Below are 24,081 nucleotides of genomic sequence, written 5' to 3'. Positions count from 1 at the left end.
ATCTATCAATATTAGCAATACTATGAAGACGACTAACTCTATACTTTGAACCTATAAACTATGATATACTAATTTATAACAAAAATGATATTACTGTTACAAATTAGTTTTTATAAAATTATTTATAGTAGCAATTTGTTATATAAGATAAATTTAATCAAGACTCAAATCTTTTTTTTCCTGTTCAGAAAAAAAAACCTACGAATATATACCATTAAGTTAGCCAAAAATCTTCCGAATAAATAGTAAATCTCACCAACCAAAAAAATGAATTAAAAATATAACAAAAGATATTATGTTTGAAATTTAGCTCACTGGGTCGGGTATAAATCTGTTCATTTCAGGTATGAGTTTTTCGGGTTCTTAACATTTGGATCTAAGTAGGTATTTGATTTTTTTTGTCCGGGTCGATTTTTTTTTGGTTCCGGATCATTATAACTTTTTATATAATAAATCTTAAATAATATACAACATGTACAGTGAAACCTCTATAAATTAATAATGTTGGGACTACACCAAAACTATAATTTTTTATTAATTTATAGAGATTATTAATTTATCGAAATATTAATTGAACCAAAAACTTAATTTGGGACTATGAAATTATATTAATTTATAAGAGATATTAATTTATAGATTATTAATTTAAAGAGGTTATACTGTATATAAAAAATGTGTGAATCAAAAGATAAACCCGCGCAGGCGCGCGGGTCATGATCTAGTTTATGTTAAACTTAGTTTTATTCTCTTGGTCGACCACGTTATCAATTATTTAGTATAGATGGATCGAATAAAGACGATCATATATATATTCTACTGATATATAAATATATTTAATAATAGAACTTGAGTTTTTTAAAGTTTTATATATAAATTTCCTAATTATCTTTCACAATAATAATTTTAGTTATGTTAAGAATCTTAATAAAGTGCATATTGTTTAAGTTGTTAAACGATCAAAAGATTTTAATTCAAAATTTAATAATTTATAAATTTTTATATCACGATTAAATTCAAAAAAAAATTCTAAATATTAGTGTATTCAGAAGGATTTATTTAAAAACAGAATATTAAATTATAGTTATTCTCAAGGCTTGCATCTAAGGATATTCAATTCAAATATCGGTACAGTTTGTATTTTAAGTTTATAAAAATAAATAGCTATCTTATTAACACCGTATTTACTTTGGTTCGATTTATATACCGTCAGTTTTTGGTTTATTCGGTTTATACGAAAAAATCAATAGATTTTTTTTATCTTTTATAATATTAATAAATTTTACTTTAAATGATTAGATACCGGTTTTGATATAACATGAAAATATTTTGGTTTTAAATAGACCATTTTTCTTTTTTTAATATTTAAAATAATTAGTAAACATATTAAGCTAATAGTAACAATAGTTTTTAAAAAATATGTTAAATCATACTAAAATAACTAAACAACATAAAAACTAAATTGAACACTCGTGCGGACGCACGGGTCAAAATCTAGTTCATGTTTAAGATTTGAGAATCTACGAAATACACCTTTTTTTACCACTTATGTATGCATAGTTTTCAAAGCAATTATCACTTTTTCTTTCAATGACACCAGATCCTAAATGTAAAATAACTCTTCTACCTTTTCATGGTCTCATGGAAATCGGATGTACCGAGTTTTGGCGAATTCAAGCCGTTGCAGTTGTAATGGAATTACCAAACAATAAATCGGATGTACCGAGTTTTGGCGAATTCAAGCCGTTGCAGTTGTAATGGAATTACCAAACAATGTGTAATAACACAGCAAAGTCTTGTTATCGAATATCATGCAGATTTGTTACAAATTTCTTATATATGTGCTTACCTTAAAACATATTGTGTGTACTTATTAAAACATATGATATGTACTTATTATACTAAAGTATCATAGAATTAAAAAAAAATAGTTGTTTTGCTTTGCGTGCTCACCGCATAGCTAGAGTCATCCGTGAATCTCGAAAGATCATCACATGCCCTAAGTTTAGACAGTGAACTTAACCATTCAAAGGCAACCAACTGATAATAACTGGAAGACATGATTGCATTCTCTTTACACTCGTCAATCTAAGACAAGTTAGTTTTAGATTGAAATTTGAACATTTATAATTTATAAGAATGATGTTTAAGGTTGATCCACTAGTTCTTAAGATGAAAGCCACAACCTGATCTTCCTTCTTCTCAAGTTCCTCCTCGAATTCAGCAATAGAATTCTAAAATGAAATGGTAAACGTGTACTTCATACTGTCAGGTATCCCATATTCCCATTAGGGGCAGCCGGGAGCCAAATGTACTAGAGATTCTTATAAGAGTAACTGTATTTCAGAGTTATCAAAGAGTAATACTCACCCTCTGTTTCAAAATACTTGAAATTTTAAGATAATGCATAATTATTAAAAAGTTTATTTTATTTTAAGAAGTATAACTAAAATATGTTTAGAACTATTTAACGAATTACAAAATACACTATAAAATTTTACTAGTCACATAATATATAAATAAAATGTTACATTGAAATATGAAAATATTTTTTATTTTAAAACATCAAAAACTTCCTAAAACATCATGTATCTTAAAAATTATCTATCTTGTGTATTTAAAAATCACAGAACTTGGTTTTTCATTTTTTTTAATGTTTCTACACTAGGAGTTCTGGGTTTCGAGTCCCACTGAAAACAAAATTATGCAAATTAAGAGAGAGAAGACTTATAAGAGGTTCTGCAGCATGGCGTAAGAAGTACCGTCAGGCATGGATACGATAAGGTGGTTCAGGTGAGGTGATGCAGTCAGTGACAGGTAGAATTATCGGCTGTAAAATCGTCTGTAACGTTCTCATAGTTTGTAATATCATAAAGATTTACGGTGTGAGTCACTTTTACAGTTATTAATGTTATTCTAAGTCACTTTCTCTTGCTTTTTCTTTACTATTCACCATATGAAATTTCAGTTTTACCCTTGTCACACTAAAACCTAATGAATGCTTTACTAATCTTTTGTTCTTCATCGTCTTCCTCCTCAAACTTTTCTTTTTCATAAAAGATGGCGATGACGGCAGTTACATAGACAAAAACAGAGATGGAGATGAAGACGACAACGGTGATTACGTAGACAGGAGCCCAGGAAGGAAACCAAAGAAAGATTAGAGCAATTCGTTGACGATGACTCAAGATTTAACGAGTTTGAGTTTTGGGTTTGAGAACTACAGAACCCTAGGTGATGAAAGAGAAATAAATGTTGATTCTTTGGGTGTCGGGAATTGGTGTGTCAAGAAACGGGTTGAGTCTTCGACGAAGCGAGTAATATCCAGTTTGGTATCGAGAATTGGGCAAATCGACCACAGAGAGGAAGAACTGGAAGGTGGCTTTAGGGATTTCTGTAGAGAAAATTCAGAGAAGCCAACAAAGGACGAGTCTATTGTGAGACACGTTGGTGGGTCTTACGGTAGTTGTGGAAACAGAGAATTTGGGTTGTCATAGCCTTCGAATAAGGTCTGTCAAGAAGCATAGTTCATCCAATTTTTTTAGTTGAGAAAAATGGAATCTATCAGCTGAGGAAGATGAACTCAAGTAAACCCCCAAAGGTTTGTTTTTTTTTTTGAGAAAACCACAAGGGTTTGTTGATGTATATATCTGTATATTTGCAGAAAAACAAGACTTTGGAGGTTTTACTGGGAATGTCTCTGAACTATGTTTATTTGGAATTTGTCTGGACCATGTGACAATTAAAGCTGATTAAAAGTTTAAAACCTTTGTACGTAGACACTAATGAGTTTTGAAAGATTTTTTATGAGAAGTAGTATGGTTCAAAGAGCTTGAGTTTTGTCATGGAGAAGATGGAGAGGAATAAAGTTAATTTTTACTGGAGAGAGTTTTATGGGTTGGTTTTTTTTCTTCATTTTGGTTTTTGGTCTCTACATTGCATATGTGTAACCGATTCTTAGTGCTTATGAGTTGAATTTTCACTCACTAAAGCTACCAATGTATAACCGATTCTTAGTTAAACGTAAGTTTCATAATGCATCATTATTCACCTCATATTCTTAAATGAAGTCCTAGCACTTTTTTCTATGTTAAGCTCTCAGATGTAATTTATCTAAATCTTTTTTTTCCTTTAAACCGAATGTGTACAAGTGTATATATGTACATATGGATATCATCATAACTATGTACAAGAGATAAGTGGACATGTGGATACTAATTTTTTCTATCCATAATGGTCAAATATATGTACAAGTGTATATATGTACATATGGAAATCATCATAACTATGTACAAGAGAGCCCATATAAATATGTACATGTACACATGTATATAGTGTACGAGGTAGGTGTACACATGGATACAGTATATGAAATGTTCATGTGGATACCGTATATGTAGTGTACATTTACACATCACTATTGATGTACAAGTTGATTATGAGAAATGTGTTTTCATGTTGACGGTACTTAATTTGTTATACATATGAAACCAGGTTTGAACGCAAGCAAAAGAAGAACTATAGAAGTAACGCAGAGAGCGAGAACGTCTAAATTGACGTATACATGGATTGTACATGTGGATATCACTACATCAATGTACATATTTGTTAAATTTTCTTTGTTTTACATATGGAAAAAAATTTCAGCGCAAGCAATAGACATGTCTCTGTCCACTCATACCCACATCCATGTTGTTTGTAGTAGTCTTCCCAACTTTTGACGCGGCACCATGATCCTAATAACTCAAGAGGAAACACGAAAGAAAGAAAAAAATATAATTCAATAATGCAATACAGCTCCGAAAAGATAATGCAATACAGTTAACTCGCTTATACTAAGCTACGAAGAGAAGAAAGTTGAGGCTTTACTACTAACAGTCCACCATTCTATAAAGAGTGTACTCCAACTAATCACTAACGAAGCTAACCTAAACTGTGTGTTACAGAAATCAAATGTAAAAGCACGACCAGATCACAAAAAGGCATGAACTTTCTCAGATATCTGTACAATTTTTTTGATAAATCTCTCTAAGGAATAAGTCTAGCAACAAAGGTGATCCCAAAAAGAGCACAAAGATCGAACCTTCAAGCGTAGATTCTTAGCATCTGCTGGAGCTGCATTCTCCGAGCTGGTAAGACCGTTTTAAGCTCCAGAGTTCCTATCTGAAACACAAACACACACACACATCAACCGCTTTGGTTTTCTCAGATTCTTCACACGGAAAAACCCTAAATCACGCAAATGTTCATTCACAATCCCTAATTTCGTGAAAAGCTTCTAATTCAACACCAAAAGATTTCGCCTTTTTCGAAATTGGTCTCGAGGGTCTTGCGAATAGGTTCCTCTCACTTGTAATCGAACACCGAGGATGATAAATTGAACAAAACAGAGAAAGGAAAGAAAAAAGGGAGAAACTTGCCTGGAAGAGAAGCAGCACATCCCATAGATCTCTATATAGAGAATTTGATGAGATTATAGAGCTGAGAGATCGTATCCAATTTTTGGGGTTGATGGCAGCGAGTCGAGGAAGAAGAAGAAGGAGGATCGTCCTTGACTTTGCCAACCGATTATCCAAGTTTTATTTTAAAGGCTCTTGACTTTATTTGTCGTCGTTGTTTTAACGATGACAACTGACAAGAGAATACAAAAAAAAATTCATTATTCTCTTTCATTAGAAAGAGGATAGATTTGTCTTTTCATCTCCATAAAGTACCTCAGTAGTATAAAATGATCTTTTATGATATATAAAGTCATAATGTGACTTAAAAGGTAAATCTCTCTATCATAATTATCCAGAGTTAGAAAAAAAAAACTTGGTTTCTCATTTATATTTGAGAAATTATGGACTCGATTTAAGTTTTAAAATATCTAAGAGCAGATTTTTTTTTTTTAACTCTGCTACTTTTAAAATATTCACATGAGATCTTTAGGCATGTATCAGCTCTAAGTGCTAAATAATAACCATGGATCGAAAAATTAAGATTTATAATACATAGTTTATATATGCAAATGGTATACTTTTTCATTGGGAAAATTGCATAAAAAACCTTCGAAGTGGCACTCACTAGTACTTTAAACCTTTAACTTATTTAACTAGCATATTAAACATTCAACTTGACTTTTGTATCATAACAAACCTTCAACTTGGCTTACTTGTTCATCAAGTCAAAATGGTGACCTGGTAACCTATAATAGTAGGTGACGTGTTGGTTTTTATTTTTATTTAATTAAAAATAAAATAAATGAAATATAACAGTAAGAAAAATAAATAAAATTAAAAAATTACAGAAAAATTCTAAAATTGAATTTAATAAAAATCAAAATATTTTCTTAAAATTTTAAAGTTCTTTTAAATGAAAAGTTTTGTAAAAAAAAAGATTGTTTAAAAAAATTGTATAAAAGCTATAAAATATTCACTCAAAAAATTAAATAATTTTAAACAATATCACCATCAACATGAACACTCTTCTTCACCATCACCGATTGTAGCATTTTTAGTTATATCAATAATGACAATTGTATGAAAAATCAGTTGTTATCCGTATGTCAGAAATTATCACCATTTAAAGATATCAACACATCAAAATTAAACACTTTAAAACTTACAAAATATTATTAATGGTGATATGACGAAAATATTACTTTTAATGGTGGTATATCACAAATACTCATTTTAATAACATTTTAGAGCTTTATATAACTTTTTTAAAAAATAAAGTTCATATTTTTTTCAAAATTTCATATAAAATAAAATAGAAAACACTTTTAAATTCTTAAGAAAATATTTTCAATTTTAAAAACTATTTTTTGAATTTTTTCTGTATTTAAAAAAAAATCTTTTATTTTGAAAAAGTTTCACTAAAAAAACTTTCAAAATTTTAAAAAATATTTTATTTTTTATTGAATTCAAATTTTGATTTTTTCTGTAATTTCCATTTTTATTTATATTTCTTATCATTATTTATTCTTAATTAAATAAAATAAAAAGTATATACATGTCACCTACTATTACAGGTTACCAGGTCACCATTTTGACTTGATGAATAAATAAGCCAAGTTGAAGGTTTGTTAGGATACAAAAGCCAAATTAAATGTTTAATATGCTAGTTAAATAAGTTGAAGGTTTAAAATGCTAGTGAGTACCGCTTCGAAAGTTTTTTATGCGATTTTCCCCTTTTTCATTACATCATGTAGCTCAAGTGGTATTTTTTCCATTATTTTACAGACGGATTATTAATAGTTTTGACAAACTGAGAAATGTCGACAATCAACGAGGATTTGTCGGCAAAGATGGAGTAATTAGTTATGATTAAACAGCAGGATTAAAAGTCGTCCTCGTCGTCTCCGGCGTCATCATCCTCCACATCCTCCGCAGCTTCCTCAGCGATGTCGTCCTCCACCGCATCCAATCCCTCCACTAACGCAACCCCACCAAGAACTCCGGCCACCGCCCCAACCGCCAGTCCCGTCCCCATCCCACCGAACTTGCTCCCTTTCTTTTTCTCCTCCGTATAACTATACCCCGACTGCCCGTACGTAGCGTTTCCGTACGGCTGCGGCGGCGCGTACGGATCACCGTAAACAGGTTGCGGAGGCGCGTGAGTGTATGGTTCACCGTAAACAGGTTGAGGTGGCGCGTGAGTGTAACCGTACGGCGGCGCGTGGTAAGATCCCGGAGCGGGTTGATACCGAGGCTCTCTGACGGTGACGGTGACATCGAGCTTGCCGTGAGGTCTGCCGGAGGGGCGTTTGAGTTTGAGGGTTTTCTCCAGGGGGACGCCGAAGCCAACGTCGTCGATGACGTCACGGAGGCTGAGATGAGCGGAGCCGATGAGTGGCTTTGTGTCCTCTTCGCCTCCCGCGTGCACGATGTCCACGTAGACCTTCTCATCCTCGCCATCGTTGCCCGGAGGCAAAGGGATGACAAATGTCTGGTTCCACGAGGGAGACGTGTCCTCCTCTTCGTCGACTCTGGTGGAGAATTTGTACTTGGGATCGATCCACACGACGGCGTATGGCTTGTTTGGACCGTTGCGCCAGTTCACGTTCTTGATGTTCTTTGCTGATGAGATGGTCACTTCCACTTCTCGGCCAGGGAACGACATTTTTTCGTTAGGGCAAGACTGGAGTCTGTAGATTTATTTAGAACCAGAGACAGAGGACTAAGGTAAGTGTTGATATGTATTTATAGTAAATCTCTGGGTGTATCATGAATATTCGATTGCTTTTTATCAAGAGTCTAGATGGATTCTTATCTTTGCTGTTTTACGATTTTGTCCATAGTGCACGACCATAATCATGGGTGTATATATTATTCATATATGTTTGGATATTATATAGTTTCAGAATACTTCATAGTTTGTCCAGTAGAATGAAAAGTTCTTTGATATATCTATGAGGAAAAAAAGAAAAAAAAAATCTATGAGAGGAACAACCTTGGGTAGAACCTACAAAGAATAATCAAACAGACGGAGGTATATGCTAGGAGAGGAGAGGACAACCTTGGGTAGAACCTGCAACGAATAATCAAAACACGGAGCCAACACGTCATTTACTTGGTCCAACTCATCTGTAGTCTACGCGTTATGTCGCCCTCGCCCACCATTCCTTTTTTTCTCTTCTAAAATTGACTAGATTTTTGAAAATGTTGGAAAGTTTGATACACATCTACTGAAGTACTGATATAAAATCGACCTTATCCAACATTATTTCGAAAATCAGAACTATGTGTGATGTGTACATATTATGGTGCTAATATTTCCTTAGTTCAAATGGGCCACTTTGTTATCCAACTAAAATGTTAGAATGGGCTACATACACCATTAAGATAGAACGGCCTGTCTATCTCTAACAATACATATTCTTTGGTCCTTGCTCTATGTTTTCGTACATATACACATCATACAGCAATCAAATAACATACAACCCAATCTAATGGTAGAACGGCCGTTTGATGTTTGGAAAAAAATATAAAATCTAATGGTTTGTGCCACCATCCAAATAACGTTCGAAGACCGGAGTGAGAAAACAATAGAACTGAAAGTGGATGTCTGGTTTCAAACTTTTCACATAATTTTCACAATTAAAATAAATAAAAATAATAGAGAAGATAAACATGTTTTCATTTGAGAGAAACTCACACTCCACATGCCATTTATTTAGTGATTAAATAGTTATATAGATAGGACTAGTCTTCTTATATAATGAGAAAACTTGAGATATTAGTCTGAAGTCAATTTCCAGTAAAATTTACTCACTTCGGCAATTAAGGGTGTTTAGTATATATCTCAAATTAGTCTTCTAATTTGTTTTATTAACCTGTTTTGGGGTCTCAAGATCTTCCACAACACGAGAGGTTTCAAGCTGACCACTTGTCATTAATCTACAAATAACTATAAACTAATATCTCTCTTTCTTATCCTTTTTTACTCTTTTCGCATAGGTGAAAAAAATAGTTGTATGGCCCAGAAAAAGATAAGAAGACAGAGAAGGCCAACCACTCCCATATCTCTACACTCTTTTTCTTTTCCCCACCAAACCAAACACAAAAACCTCAACTTTAAACAGCTTCTGAACAACTCTTGAAACCAAAGACTTCTCTAATGTCGGAAGAGATACGCGAGCACGGTAGTGACACCAACCCTAAACCTTCTCCACCGCCGCCAAAACGTGGTCTCATCAGCCGCAAGAGACAGCTCGTGTTTCTCTCCCTCATGATATTACTAGCCGCAAAAGGACTCGTGGGGATAGGAGAAGTAGCGTTTGTGATACTATCTTACATATACTTGTATGAGTTCCTCTCTAGGTTTGCCTTCCCACGCAAGCAGAACGAGCAGAAGAGGAGGCTCTCAAACCCTAAAAACAAACTCTTTCAAACTTACTTCCTCGCCACTGCTATTATCGGTTATCATTCTCTCCTTATCTCATTTCTGTTATTAACGTTTTCTTTTTATTTTTTTTGTTTATAAACGTTTTCCTCTCTCAGGCCTACTGTTCCCGATTTGCTACATCGGAGATGGACTATACCGGGGAGACATTCACGGTGTTAGAGCCGCAGCTCCACATCTCTTCCTCCTCTCCGGTCAAGCCTTCACAGAACCAATTGGTTTCTCTGACCGGTTTGCGACTCCCATTGGTATTCTTGGACCTGTTTTCTACAACGCTCGTCGTATCTTCGCGCTGTTGGATTGGGTTAAAGCTGAGTTCACAGATACTCAGCGTCCTGGTGGTCCAGTAAGATTGTACGGAGGAAGAGCCATTGCTTCTGTTAACACTGTCATGTGGTTTTACAATCTGTTTGGTCTCTTGTTGCCTGTGTTTCTTCCTCGGTCTTGTGAGATTTACTTCTCAGCCGACAACAAAGGAGATTAGTTTCTGATCTCTTTTGTCTACTGTCTACTTTAGAACTCTTGTGTTGTGTTGTGTTGTGTTGTGTTTGTGTTCTTGTTTCCATCAGGTAAAGATTATTGTTAATAAAAGCGACAGTTTATGATTGCATGATTGATATGTCTAATGACAAGCAATGTAGCTAATGATAAATACATAAGATATATGATCATTCACATCAGACAGTAGAAGGGTCACGACACAGTTTCATAACACAAACCATGGAACTCTTAGTGGAGCAACTACGTGTTGCCATAGATAATGTTCTTCAGCTACTGGAAAAGCTCGCCAATCTCTTTCCTTAGCAATCCCTTAATCTGTCAATGCACCAGTTCCATTACACAACTCGTGGAGTTAGATAGAGATACACATGCAAGGAAGAGAGACAATGAAGGAATCAATGATAATAAGCTAACCTGTTTTTCTGAGAGTCCGATGTCTTTCAAGTCATCAAGCTGCAATGGACGAATACAAGGTGCTTAAAAAACAACTCAAATGAATGTCGATCTTCACATTTTAATTTAAGACTTACTTGCTTAAATGGTTCAGGAGATTCTTGGCGGAGCTCGACTATGTAAGTAGCTCTCTTCTCTCCAATGCCCTATAAAATCATCAATGTAACACGAGTTAGCTACCATATCATAAACAGTCATTAAGTACCTTTTGATCAGGCTAGTCATCTAACCTTCAGCTTCTTTAGATCCTCCCTATAAATAACACAAGAGAAGAGAAAAACTTAAGTGTTAGTTCACTTCTTTAAAACACCAACATAGACAGGGATTTCACATTGTGTTCATATAACCAATGATTTATAAGTAGAACAAAAACTTACTTGTCTGCTGTGTTCAAAAACTTAAGATACTCTCCAACAGCAGAATTCTGCAACATTCCAGAAAATAAAATAAAAATTATTATCTATTAGGCAGCTATCAGATATGTAGAAATAGTACACAATCACATAAATAAATATATAGAAAGAGCAATTTAAACTAGCTCTTCATACCTTCAGCTTAGAGCTGTGTGCACTGAATGTCTTCCAAGGACTACAATCAATCTTGGAAGGCATACTTCTCTCTGGTGTTTTTAGCTCAGTAATCTCGCTATGTTGTGGTAGCTCTTCAACATAAGATTTAGTTAGGACAGTTTGGTACTTCTCAGGTGGGGATGGAAGGTTTGAGGTATTAAATAGCGACTTCAAATTCATGGAAAGTTCTCGAAGCTGCAGGCTGAGCGGTGGTGATGCAGTTTCACTGTCTAGAAAGCGGTTGTTTTCTTTGTCCAAGTTTTCTTCTACAATCAAGAGAAATGCCAGATATTGAAACAAGGTTTTACATATATGACAGTTTCTTAGATTAATGTCATTAGATTTTCAACCTACCTTCATTAACTTGAATCAAATTTTCTTCAATGACTGAATGGTTCTCATCTCTCTCCACTGCTGGGGCTGCAATACAAAGAACAAATATGATAAGAACTAAATTCCCAGGTAAATCAAACCCTTTTATATCAACTTTCTAGCTTCACCTTTGCATGCAATATCTTCTGAAAATTCTTCTTGATGTTTTCGAGGTGTATTCTGAAGTTTAGTGGAAGAAATGTCAAATACTATAGATATCCAGATGTTAGAATAAAACAGAAACCTATTAGAAATGACCTCGTATGCAGTGTCAAAAGCTTCTGAGCTGAACGAAGCAGTGGTTAAATATCCCTAAATACGAATAAGAAATATTAGAGAGTTCAAGTTGAAACTAAGCAATGTAAAAACTGTTTGAGATGCAGAGAAGTTGTAGATGGAAAAACTACCGGTTCCATGGCTGTTTCAGAACCTGAGAAAGCTGGGACAGAGTGATCCTGCTAAAGAATAATTGTTAGACTTGAACCGCTGAATGCAAATATATTTTTGATGATTTTAATCTAGTATTTAATATTATGAAATTCTACCTCTTCTACGGTTGAAGATTGAGAATCTGTAACCACCATTGAAGAACAGACTTCCTACATTATATAACAGAAGAGTTTGTAAGTAATGTCTGAGTAATACATATCCTCCACACAGCTCCATATAGTTACAGCTAGGAAAAATTTACCTCTTCAGATGAGGAGGGCTGGACGTTCAAGGCAACATTTGGAATGGAGATTTCCTGCATTAAAAGAAACACAGATGTTATTCGCAGTGAGAAAGGAGAAAGGAATCTGAAGAGCATTATTCTAACAATGAGCTCTACCTTTTTCATTGCCATCCTTGCTTTGCCTTCCATCTACAAAATCCAAAACAAGTCTGACTAAACTATTTCTGAACATTTATTAGAATAAGAATAAGTGATGAATTACCTTCTTGGAGCTACTTTTACATTGCAATGAACCACTTGCTTCACCAAACAGTTTCCTTCAATCATTGAAAAAAAATATCATTGTTATTTGATGTTTTGAAACTGACAGCAGAGAAAATGCAAGCATACCAAGAATTCTTAAGCTTAGAGTTGATACTAAGTTGGTTATGAAACTGTTGAGTTTTACCTTCCTTTAATTGCAGAAGCAGGAGTATTGAGCTTAGTCTTTCTCTCTGTCAAACTTCCCCTTATCCCTGTCTGTTGCCTAGAAGTAGCAGACACAGCCAAGGGTGTGTGTTTCTTTTGAGCGGCAGAGGATGAAATAGATCCAGCAGTACATTTGCTCTTCTTAGTAGCATTAGTCATGGATTGTTTACTGCCTAGACATATCCGTGATGCCAAGTTTAGCATGTAAAATGAGTCTTGGCTAAATTCCCGCGGCTGAAACAAGAAACTAATTGTTTAGCATTTCTCGCAATTAAACACAACAGACATTAAAACATAAACCCAAAAAAGCAACTCAACAGACAGTAAAGTATATACCAGACAAGTGATCAGCAATGTTCTGTTTCTTCCTTGTAAACAATCTTTCAGCATATGAGTGAGTTTGCTCTCCCTGTATGGCACATGAGATTCATTTGCGTTGAGAGCATACATGACATTATGTAAAGCATATATCGATTTATTTATCCTAGTGATCTCCAGAGGAGCTAGATCACTGCATTGTTTCCTAGAGTCCTCATATCCTGCCATAAGAAGACAAGACACCACCCATTAGATACTACCAGAAAATTAACACAAAAAATATAGTTAGCAAAGTGATTTAAAAAAAAAACACTCAACCTGCCATATCAAGAAAATTCATCCTCCCAAGGGATCCCGAATTAGCTTCCCCTTTAGTAACATGTATCATCACACCTCTATGGCTTCTAAGAGGAGGCTCATTGACCAGCTTCTGGATTTTGTTGAGACCGAAATACACCTCTTGAAACCCTGAGAGTGACTTCACAGGTACCTGAAAAAAGAAAACTTCGAAACATTAATGATGTTAACCAGCAAAATATGAATGAAACCAGGACTTAATGCTCAAGAACACGAAATGACTTGCCTTGGAAAGTCCTTTTAGTTGGATCTTCCCTTGTGCACCTTCCAGTACAGAAACCACTCGCTTCTCTTGGTCTAAGATGTCATACACAGTTTCATGACAGACTTCGTAAAACGAGACAGAAATGGAGTCTCCCTTTTCCTCAGCCATGGCTAACATCTCAGCCATCGCAAGGATGACCAAACCAGGCTCCCGCTCCGATCCCTACAAAAACCAAATCACACAATAACTCCATCAGCATTTTTCAATCTACAGTAAACATCCTTGATGATTAGTTCGCTTCTTTCAAAACCTGAATCAGAAGTGTTTTCCCGCTACATCTTGCTCCATGTGCAATCACGTTAGCGTCTTTACCCTCAAAGACGCTAGAGATAAGAGGTATAATCTCCTTGGTGAGAATTGAACTCGCGGCGGCTTCGTTTTCTTCGTAGAAATGATCCAATTCACATGAGTCTTTCGAACTGCAACAAAACATATACAATAGAGAGAGAGAATCAGGAATCTCCAGATGTAAAACTCTTTCCCGGAATCAGCCAAAGCAGAGTGAAAAATCAGTGAGGTGAAAGATTGAATTACCCAGCGAATTGAGCTCTAACCGTCTCCGATTGATCTCTGTTGTGAACTGATGATACAGATGACCCTGACGAAGCTTGTACAGCCGGATCCGACGACGACGATGGAGGCTTAACCCTAGCCACCACGCGTACCGCCTTGCTCATCGATTTCGTCTCCATCTACCAGATTTAAGCCGTTACGGATATTTTTTTGAAATTCGCTGACGCTCTTTCGATATGTCCACTTCACTGTCTCTTATCTGGTGTATATAGGAAGCCGCTCCTTGTTTCTATTTAAAACGTCACCGTTTTAAATAGTTTGTCGGGTCTAATTCACGGAGATATAAACATGAAATGGAGATCGGCCCATATAAAGCCCAGTAGTAAGGTTTTTTAGTATATAAAACCTCTTTGAGTTTTTTTTTTTTTTTTTGAAAAAGTGTCTTTGAGTTTTCGTTTATAAAATGACAATTTGTTGTTTGACCAAAAAAAAAAAAATGACAATTTGTTGTTGTTTGCAAGCTGGTGATTCTACTCCAGAGGAGATTGCTAATGCGACTCAAGTGCAAGGAGAGTACATGCCTATTGGCTATTGCTAGAGAAAAGGTTGCGATGGAGCTTGTGAAGGTGACTGCTGAGATGAAGGCATTCAAGGCTTATAAAAGATCCGTCTGGAGGCGCACTAACAAACGCCATGCTGGTGCCAGAGCCAAGAGAGCCGCTGATGCTGAGAAAGAAGAGAAGAAATAAGATTTTGCATTGCTTTAAGGCTTTTAATACATTCTTGAATTCCTGTGTTAGACTCTTGTTTTCGTGGGATTGATTGATCAATCCTAGTTTTTTTTCTGGTTTTATTGAAAGAGATTATAAATTTATAATAGTTGAACCTGGTTTTAAGATTTGTTAAAACCAAACCAAACATGGTGTATCTCTTCATTATAATTTCTTTAACACAAACCTAGTATGTTTGAAAATAAGTTGTTTAATCATCGGAGTTTTGCTCCGACAAGTCCATAAATGGATCCAACAAGAGCCAAGACAGAGACGAGCAAGCAAATTAAGCTAAAAGCTCTAAGAAGAATCCATTGTCGCGTCCAAACTGGGATCTTCTTCTGCAATATACACATCTCCACAGGGAAATACACAGCCAAAGGCCAGAACGCAAGTGCCCCTAAGACTCCGAGTACTTCATTGAAGTATGGAAACAGCATCGACACTCCGGTTATTATCACCACATACATCGTTCTCAGACACAACCTCATAGGATTCAGTCTCACCGTTACTCCTCGTGATAATGGTAGTTTGAAGCCGTAAAATTTGGTGCTGAACTTGTTTTGTGGGTATCTCTCCGTTATCCCTCTTTCCGTAGCTGCATATATCGGCTGACTGTAGACCTGAAATGCAATTTTATGTTAAATATCTGATAAGAGCATCTCCAATTCATTTGTGCCTATATAATAGCAGTTAAAAAGTAATTTTACTCTAAAATGATTTTTTCTATAAATAAGAAAAATATCATCTTATTTTTTATTTTATAATAGAAAATATTATTTTTAAATACATTATGGTGAATTTCATCTTCATTATAAAACTCTTAAATAACAAAATATATTGGAGATGGTCACTTAACCTTATATTTGAACTGTTATCAAAATAAATCTGAAGTTCTGCTATTTAACTGTTGATTATAAACGCTAACGCCAAAACAAGATCTTTTGCATTTATAGACTATATAGTTAGCCAGTTTCCCATTTGTTCAAAATATTAAAATTAAGGTTGATACGATACCTGATATCCACCAACTAAATGAAGAACAATGCAAGCGTTAGCGAAATCGACGAGCCAAAATGGCTCGTAGAAACCGAAACCGGTCAAGAGATTCCCCGGGGTGGCATCTCCAAATGCTGCGTAACCAAAACATCCGCAACAAAGGTAGAAGAATGTTGTGATGAATACTGCAGCCGTTGAAGCTTTCTTCATTGTTTGCTTCTCTGCCGGTGGTGATCTCAACGTATCCTGTTATTAATTTTTTCATTCAAACCGCATAAACATAGGTTTCTTGATCAGCAAGATATCAACTCTTTGTGATCTATACTACATTTTTTTCAAATATTATGGATCAGTGTAGGTAACGTGTTAACTAATCTAACTTGGCATCACTAGATAAACCTGAGTTTAAGATATTTACCTGAATTTCAAGAAGTATGATCGAGAAAGGATAAGAAAAGGCAATGTTCCCAAGAGCTTGGAACACTAACCATACTTTTGCACCTCTGTTTTCTGCTGGACTTCCCTTTACGCTTCCTTCAATTTGCAGCTTTTCTTCATTTTCAAAAACAAAATATATTAAATAATCTCAACATTAACTGGTTTAACTTGACTCATCACTTGTATCATAAGCAACAAAGCAAAATTAATTTAACTATTATATATACCTATGATTCGGTCAAAGGCGAGACCGAGGCCAATGGAGGAGTAAGCAAAAGACATAATTGCAGCGACAACAGAGAGCCAAAGCATGTTGTGGAAATTAGGTATTTGGGACATAAAGATCTGAAGCACACCAAATAAAAGCATGAAGTAGTTGTTCTTGTCTCCATAAGAACATGTTGCATTCTGTCCTTTTCTGTGATAACAATTCGATCTAAAAATTGCTCTGTAATAAAATGGAAGCAACTCAACATGTCAATATTAAAAAATTTAGAAGAAAAAAAGTCAGGTTATGTTTACACTTTTTACCTTATACAAGTAGCTGTCACAATGGTATAAGCAACGCCAACACCAATAAGGCTAATGTATACAAAGACCCCACATACAATCTGGTTCTTCCTCCCTGCATATTATATTTACCCATATAAACTAATTAATTTTCAATTAAAACAAAAAAAAGTCTTTGTTTTTCTTAAACAAAAGTACTATTTCTTAAGGCCTATAATACTTTCTAAGAAATCATGTTGTCTCTTGCCCATAATCGAACTCTCGTGACCTCGAAAACTTCTTTTTTTCTTTACTCGCGTGCCAGCTAGATATAAGTTAAACTTCCTCAACCACATAAAACAAAATTTGTTTTCTTGTGTGAATAAAATTGGAATTAGAGTTTGAAGTATAACCTAAATACACTTTAACGGCTTGAGAGTATGAGTTAAGGCGGAGGGGACCGTTGTCGGCATCAGGAAAAAGATAACAATCGGAGAGAAGAAAAGCAGAGACAAGTGTGACTCCGGCGAAGGCTATAAGAGCGGCAGGACCACCTATCCAGCCAAGCTCCGCCGTGGCCCAAGCCAAAGACAAAACTCCTGCGCCGATCACTCCTGTTATTATATGTGCCACGGCCGTCCACAACGTTCCTTTTTTAAATTAAGAAAAAACAACTTAATTATTAGCGACTATAAATAACGTAATTAATTGCTAATGATAATATGATCATGATTAAGGATTTACCTGTTCTTGCAGAAACTGAATCATGAAGTTGAAGCTCGGTTGGTTTCAAAACTGGAGACTCGTTATTTTCTTTAATGTCCATTTATTTTGTTAGGGAAGATGAAGATATGTGATAATGTCTATGTATATGTAATATATTCATGCGGGAAGACAGACATGAAAACATTTTTATATCTTCTCGGGGAAAGAAACTCTTGTGTGGACTATAAGACGTATGTGTCTATTACTTGAATTTATTCGTAATTATTTGTCTTCATGTGTATATTGTAAGAATAGCTAGTCGATCACATCTACGGATCTACCATTATTCATTGACTGGCAGGCTGTTGATTAAGATGCTTGAACGGCTGTGTGGTCCATTTTGTTTTATTAGAATGCGGAAATAACAATTAGCCCTATCTCAGTACTACTTCTAGTTTGTTAATAATTAGTAATTTATGATCGTGGAAGCTCCTTTGGTCCAGTGGTTTGACTAAGGGTTTATTAATGTTTCTATACCAGGAGGTCTGTATTTCGAATCCCAGTGAAGACGAAATTATGCGAATTAAAGAAAAAAAGACTTACAAAAGATTCTGCAGCATGGTGTAAGGAGTACCATCAGACATGGATTCAATATAGTGGTTCAGGTAAAGTGATGCAGTCAATGACAGGTAAAATTGTCGGCTGTAAAATTGTCTGTAACATTTTCATAGTTTGTAATAACATAATTATCCAGTTAAAAAAGTAATTTATAATGACATTTTATAAAGGGTAATGTCCTCTACAATTTTCCTTTTTAAAAAAATTCCCATCAAACTATAACCAGTCATAAAAAAGACAAATATCCACCCTTGACAATTGGGACAAGTTATGTAACAGAGACCGAAAGTATCACATACGATTTTGACCTCCAACATCCATATGTTCCGTGCTATTAGAGGAAATCACACACATTAATACAAAATATATCATCTCACTTAAAGGTATGAACTATGAACATATCAACTATTTTATTTTTATATTGTATGTGTGATGTCTGTTAAAATGTAACATCGACGCCAAAGTAAAAATCACTCACATGGTAAACAAATAGCATGCATTTAGAAACATTAACATAGGTATATAATTTATGTGCTATCAGATGTTCATTATGATCAGCATGCTTTTCACATGATGTTATGTAAGAAAGTTATACATGCTACGTCAGCAAATAATACATGAATAGGATGAATTCAAAACTTGGCTTTTAACTTATTGTTTTCCTAATTACTTGCAAATTCTCATATAGTACATTTTTCTGAAAATAATAAAAGACAAAACAAAACAACTACTTGGTCCGAAAACAAAGCAATTTGAAACAACTTTAGAAAAGTAGGCGTGGTAAGAATAATGTAGAGACATGTCCATCACACTGAAACAAACATCACATGTCTCACCCTTTGCCAAAAGCCACCACAAGTTTTTGTCAATACCCGATTCTCTCTTTTATTCCCACAGATTTTTTTGTTTCTTTTTCATATCATACATATCCTTTCTCGATCTCAATCTCTTCCTTATTCTTCCAAGATCCCAGACGAAATGGCTCAGGTTTTTGCTCATTAATTTTTATTTAAAAAAATTGAGTACGATGTATGATTTATCTTTCTCCCAAATCATTTTTTTCACTTTCATTCTTTTTTGTGTAGAAAGTGGTGTTGAAGGTCTTAACCATGACGGATGATAAGACCAAGCAGAAAGCCATCGAAGCTGCAGCTGATATCTTCGGTGATTATTATAACTAGTTTATTTCTTTAGTTATTTTCAACTGAAATTCAATTTTAGTTTGTGGGTATTCTTTGTTATTGCTCCGTGGTAAATTTAATCTGTTTTTAGATCTTATAGGAACTATATTAAGCTGCTAGGTTTTGTCAGTCTAAACTGCCATTTTCAGCTAGAATACATTATAAAATTAAATTTGGTTCGATTGAATAACTGCGTCAGACTTTGAGAGCTTGGATATGGACATATTGTCAACGAGTTGATATTGTTTTAACGGTGAAGAACCAATGGTAGGGGGTCACCTACGTTTTAGAGGCCCATCATTTTATTGGCCTATATGAAAACTTATTATGGGGAACTTAGTAATGGATGTGTGTATATGATCTGCCTTAATGAAATATGTAGTGAGAGAGTGAGATAACAAAACTGATTAACTTGTTTGACCAAAGATGATACAATGTAGTTCTACATAGTGGGTAGATGACTTGGTTATTTTGTTAAACAGGAGTTGATTCGATAGCAGCAGATATGAAGGAGCAAAAATTGACAGTGATAGGTCTGATGGATGCGGTTGCGGTGGTAAAGAAATTGAAGAAGGTTGGCAAAGTCGATTTGATATCGGTGGGGCCGGCAAAAGAGGAGAAGAAAGAAGAGAAGAAGGAAGAAAAGAAAGAGGAAAAGAAAGAGGAGAAAAAGGAAGAAAAGAAAGAAGAAGAACCCAAGAAGTAAATAATTCAATGGAAATTATAAAAACTAAACGTTTCATTGAATAATTTAAGATGTAAAATTAATTGTTCAATACACATTTTAACAAAACTAAGGGTTGAACATTTAAAGGAAACAACCAAAATATATTGCATCCAGACCAAACAAACGAAAATACTTCAGTTAAGGTTAGGTTAGTCAAGGTTGGGTTATTGTAATACAAATCGTAACGGTAACTAGACATTTTATAAAATGGAGGATTTGAGATGGATTTTAAAGAATCATCGTAAAAAATCATTTCGATTATAACTCTTCTAAAAAGTTTAGACCAACTTTTAGAACAATGATTATAGTTATAGTTTTGATAACGTCAAGCTAACTTAATCGATCAAAGTGGAAGTGGACCAAAATAGAATCAGATCCGAAGAAATTCTGAAATATCTACCTTTTGAAAGGACATTTACATCTTGTTTAGTAACTACCTCTCTATTCTGTAAACTACTTTAGTTCTGAATCTTTTAATCATCATTTTCCAACAAAACAGCCATTATGCACTATGCAGCACGACATTACAGAATCATACGTTCTTGGAATATTTATTCAAACATTAATATGTTGATAAATGTAGATAGTTGTTTTCGCCATTAAATTTGCTCCATAAAATTTGGTCACATGATGAAACTGTAGAAGTGTAGATTATGTCTTGCCCACTATATACTGCGAATATAAGGCAACCAAAGACGTGCTGTGCTGCTGAGCAAGTAGCAAGATAGGCCCAAATTCAATGAGTGTGGCTGCAAATAGCTTTTACCGATTGAGTGGCCCAAAAATTTGTGAAGTGGGCTTTAACTTCCCAGAGATCAGGTCGGAAATTCTGTCTAAGTATTGAGTTTAACTCCCTCCATCATATGAGAAAAATCTTGGGTCCGTTGTCATATTTTCAAAGATTAGTTGTATATATTTCATTTTTATGTGTGGAATCGAAGTTAAGATAAGGTTAGAGGGTAAATGAACTTCTTTGTAGAATATAATAATTATGACAACAGGACCTATCAAATCAAGAAAATATTCATATACAATTTATAAACAATGTTGAGTGACTTGGTTGGTAGACAACTTAGGCAACACGAAAATAAAGAATGAATCTATTTTCTCAAACCTTTTATTAAAAAAAAATCAACATATTATTTCCATAAGATAAGAGTTATATTTTGACACTATAAAGTGACTTTACAAATACAAGTTTCAAAAAAAAAAACAAGATTCAACAGGTAACGCAATCCTATAAATAATTAATTCAGATTGGTTTCTGTCGTCATAGAATCATCAATTATAATGATATTCCGAAATTAGCATATATATTATGATTAGTATGCATTCATAAACTTTACAATTTACGACAAGTATAAAATCTTTACGGTTTCGATAAGAAACAAGATTCGCGTAAAGAAATGTTACAAGTTATAAAGAATCACCTTTTTGGGGGCTACATAAGTTACGTAACGTAAATATCATATATTTATTTCTCAGTATTTTTCTAACCTTTTTATTAACCTCATATGACGTCACGGAAGCAGGTGATTCTTTTGTCTCCTGTGAAGTTTATATATATAAACATTAACATCGTGCATCAGTGAATGAATGATACTACATTTCCGCATCAGTTTCTTCTCTTTCTGTTAAACAGCCAGACTTCTGAATCATTCTTGATTATCTTCGGATTCTTTGTACTCTTATATATAAACTTTAGTGGTTATATACGTACTTTGACGTCATACAACATGGCCGAAGAAGAACCAAAGAAGGTGACGGATACCGTTAACAACGTGTCAGAACGATCTCCATCCCCGTCAGCTCCAGCGAAGGAAGCTGTTGTTACAGCGGTTGTTGCTCCACAAGAGAAGCCTGTGGCTCCACCTCCAGTTCTTCCATCTCCAGCGCCGGTGGAGAAGAAGCTAGAGGACCCCAAGGCTCTTATTTCCATCATCGCAAGTAAAATTATTTTTACTCATAAGTTTGCTGAAAAACCTCTGCCAAAATATATTGTCTATTTTTTTTTTTTTTGATCAAAATATATTGTCTATTTATATATTGATCATATACCTGATTTTTTCAAGATTATTGCAAGGCTAAGAACAGAATTACCAAACTTAACCAAAGAATTTTTTTTATCAAACTTAACCAAAGAATTTTTTTTATCAAACTTAACCAAAGAAATTAATTAATAACACAAAAGAGTAATTTTAGAGCATTTTGTGGCAGAAGAAGTACAAGAAGAGAAAAAGGAAGGGTCGATTAATCGAGGTAATAAACGAAATAGATTCATGTTTGTTATTTCTTTTGTCAAGAACATGATTTTACACTACTAATGTAATATGAAATTAAAGGATAATAATTACAGCATCAAGTATGTCTATATCAACTTGGACGAGAACTAAAATGTTTTCGGAATTTAGTAACTAATTGGTTCTGAAAATAAATATTTAAAGAGTTTGGTGGTTTTGCTCCCGTTTAGTTATGGTTGTGTATCTAATCAGACAGTTGGTATAATAAAAGGTTGTATATGGAGGTGTGTGTTTACCAGTGTCTCTTATTTTCCTACATAATCATGCTCTGATTAATTATTTCACTTGCTTAAAATATTTGGGGGAGTGAAGATGCTGTCCTGGCTAGAGTTGAGACAGAGAAGAGGATGTCACTTATCAAAGCTTGGGAAGAAGCTGAGAAATGCAAAGTGGAGAACAAGTAACATTTTGTTTATCTTAATTACTAACTTTACATTTACCTCTAATATATAACCGGTCTCTGAAACAACTAAAGCCCTCGTTAGATTCTTGCAATTAAACCGAAATATTATCATTAAGGTCTTTAGAATCTAGTTGTTGTAAGATGAATAAACTGTTTAATACAGAGCTGAGAAGAAGCTTTCTTCAATTGGGTCATGGGAGAACAACAAAAAAGCAGCTGTAGAAGCTGAGCTCAAGAAAATAGAGGTAAACTTTACTTTTCAGAATATTTTACCTATTTAGTTTTTACATCTTTGTCAGACGTTTATGATTGTGCATGGAACTTGTTACAACAGGAACAATTGGAGAAGAAGAAGGCCGAGTATGTTGAGTTGATGAAGAACAAAATAGCTCAAATTCACAAACAGGCAGAAGAGAAGAGAGCTATGATCGAAGCTAGACGTGGAGAAGAGGTTCTCAAGGCCGAGGAATTAGCTGCCAAGTACCGTGCCAACGGAACTGCTCCAAAAAAGCTATTTGGATTCATGTGATTCAATTATATCGATGGAAAACATGTATTTGATGTTTCTGAAATGTTTATTTTCATTTCTTATAAATTTGAAAATCATCCAATAAGGTATTCATTCATACGTTTCTAGTTTGCGTAATGTGTGGTGTGGGTCTAATTTTGCAACATAGACAGTTATGGAAAAATTTTATAGTATTGATTTGGGGTGCGTTTGTTAATTTCTTGTAGTTTGTACTTTTCCTTATCTCTATGAATTGTGTGGTACGTGCAACGATATATTTAGTTTTTTATAGCGCAATGTATGTGGTCGTATGATCGTTTCCTATCGTAAGTGCGGAGGTCAGTGGTTGGATCATAGGCAGAAAAAACGGAAAGAGGGTCCCGTAATACATTGATTTGATATTATTTATTGCTTAGTTTCGGGATATTTGCAGGATTATGGTTACGAGACAACTTAATACAAAACACAATTTTTTTTGCTTAATACAAAACACAATTGCAAATTTTTCTTTAAAGTCACTCGAGATAGCTACCAAAACTTGTATGTTGTGGCAATGGTAATTAGCCACT

At 34.5% G+C, this 24,081-nt stretch overlaps 7 protein-coding genes across 10 annotated transcripts; 4 read left to right on the top strand and 3 right to left on the bottom strand.

Moving 5' to 3' along the window:
• The first annotated feature begins 3,176 nt into the window (after positions 1-3,176).
• Positions 3,177-3,494, top strand: LOC130500210 (uncharacterized). The gene has a single exon (XM_056994974.1). It carries the CDS (start codon positions 3,177-3,179, stop codon positions 3,492-3,494), a length of 318 nt encoding a protein of 105 aa, XP_056850954.1.
• Positions 3,495-7,189: 3,695 nt separating this feature from the next.
• Positions 7,190-8,419, bottom strand: LOC130500337 (protein SRC2-like). Its single transcript, XM_056995279.1, has one exon. It carries the CDS (start codon positions 8,101-8,103, stop codon positions 7,321-7,323), a length of 783 nt encoding a protein of 260 aa, XP_056851259.1. The 5' UTR covers positions 8,104-8,419; the 3' UTR covers positions 7,190-7,320.
• Positions 8,420-9,498: 1,079 nt separating this feature from the next.
• On the top strand, positions 9,499-10,498 carry LOC108823901 (uncharacterized). The gene is made up of 2 exons (XM_018597208.2): positions 9,499-9,901; positions 9,984-10,498. The coding sequence occupies exons 1-2, from the start codon at positions 9,601-9,603 to the stop codon at positions 10,367-10,369; spliced, it is 687 nt and encodes a 228-aa protein (XP_018452710.2). The 5' UTR covers positions 9,499-9,600; the 3' UTR covers positions 10,370-10,498.
• On the bottom strand, positions 10,465-14,631 carry LOC130499989 (kinesin-like protein KIN-10C). 2 transcript variants are annotated; one of them, XM_056994651.1, is made up of 20 exons: positions 14,396-14,631; positions 14,112-14,280; positions 13,823-14,023; positions 13,558-13,729; positions 13,258-13,460; positions 12,902-13,155; positions 12,716-12,770; positions 12,610-12,642; positions 12,472-12,525; positions 12,326-12,379; positions 12,188-12,238; positions 12,039-12,092; positions 11,909-11,960; positions 11,763-11,828; positions 11,388-11,674; positions 11,217-11,263; positions 11,070-11,091; positions 10,917-10,985; positions 10,801-10,839; positions 10,465-10,701 (listed from the first exon to the last, which is right to left on the bottom strand). In XM_056994651.1, exons 1-20 carry the CDS (start codon positions 14,551-14,553, stop codon positions 10,657-10,659), a joined length of 2,085 nt encoding a protein of 694 aa, XP_056850631.1. In that variant the 5' UTR covers positions 14,554-14,631; the 3' UTR covers positions 10,465-10,656. The 2 variants fall into 2 exon arrangements, with proteins under 2 accessions (XP_056850631.1, XP_056850632.1); XM_056994652.1 differs by having other exon boundaries at positions 12,188-12,235; positions 14,396-14,630.
• Positions 14,632-15,272: 641 nt separating this feature from the next.
• On the bottom strand, positions 15,273-18,011 carry LOC130499644 (probable amino acid permease 7). The gene is made up of 7 exons (XM_056993924.1): positions 17,815-18,011; positions 17,484-17,720; positions 17,113-17,206; positions 16,809-17,029; positions 16,562-16,695; positions 16,162-16,389; positions 15,273-15,767 (listed from the first exon to the last, which is right to left on the bottom strand). The coding sequence occupies exons 1-7, from the start codon at positions 17,894-17,896 to the stop codon at positions 15,360-15,362; spliced, it is 1,404 nt and encodes a 467-aa protein (XP_056849904.1). The 5' UTR covers positions 17,897-18,011; the 3' UTR covers positions 15,273-15,359.
• A 1,177-nt stretch (positions 18,012-19,188) lies between these two features.
• On the top strand, positions 19,189-20,425 carry LOC108825706 (heavy metal-associated isoprenylated plant protein 39). Of its 2 annotated transcripts, none has more exons than XM_056995227.1 (3): positions 19,189-19,380; positions 19,483-19,557; positions 20,057-20,425. In XM_056995227.1, exons 1-3 carry the CDS (start codon positions 19,221-19,223, stop codon positions 20,278-20,280), a joined length of 459 nt encoding a protein of 152 aa, XP_056851207.1. In that variant the 5' UTR covers positions 19,189-19,220; the 3' UTR covers positions 20,281-20,425. The 2 variants fall into 2 exon arrangements, with proteins under 2 accessions (XP_056851207.1, XP_018454552.1); XM_018599050.2 differs by having other exon boundaries at positions 19,193-19,380; positions 19,479-19,557.
• Positions 20,426-21,823: 1,398 nt separating this feature from the next.
• Positions 21,824-23,634, top strand: LOC130499412 (remorin 1.4-like). Of its 2 annotated transcripts, none has more exons than XM_056993427.1 (5): positions 21,824-22,248; positions 22,522-22,560; positions 22,914-23,001; positions 23,168-23,249; positions 23,339-23,634. In XM_056993427.1, exons 1-5 carry the CDS (start codon positions 21,894-21,896, stop codon positions 23,531-23,533), a joined length of 759 nt encoding a protein of 252 aa, XP_056849407.1. In that variant the 5' UTR covers positions 21,824-21,893; the 3' UTR covers positions 23,534-23,634. The 2 variants fall into 2 exon arrangements, with proteins under 2 accessions (XP_056849407.1, XP_056849406.1); XM_056993426.1 differs by having other exon boundaries at positions 21,826-22,248; positions 22,519-22,560.
• The last annotated feature ends 447 nt before the right edge of the window (positions 23,635-24,081 follow it).

This window comes from Raphanus sativus, chromosome 9 (assembly GCF_000801105.2).
Source record: "Raphanus sativus cultivar WK10039 chromosome 9, ASM80110v3, whole genome shotgun sequence".
NCBI lineage: Eukaryota > Viridiplantae > Streptophyta > Magnoliopsida > Brassicales > Brassicaceae > Raphanus > Raphanus sativus.
The sequence above is the reverse complement of the archived record's forward strand: the minus strand, read 5'-3'. Positions and strand labels throughout refer to the sequence as shown.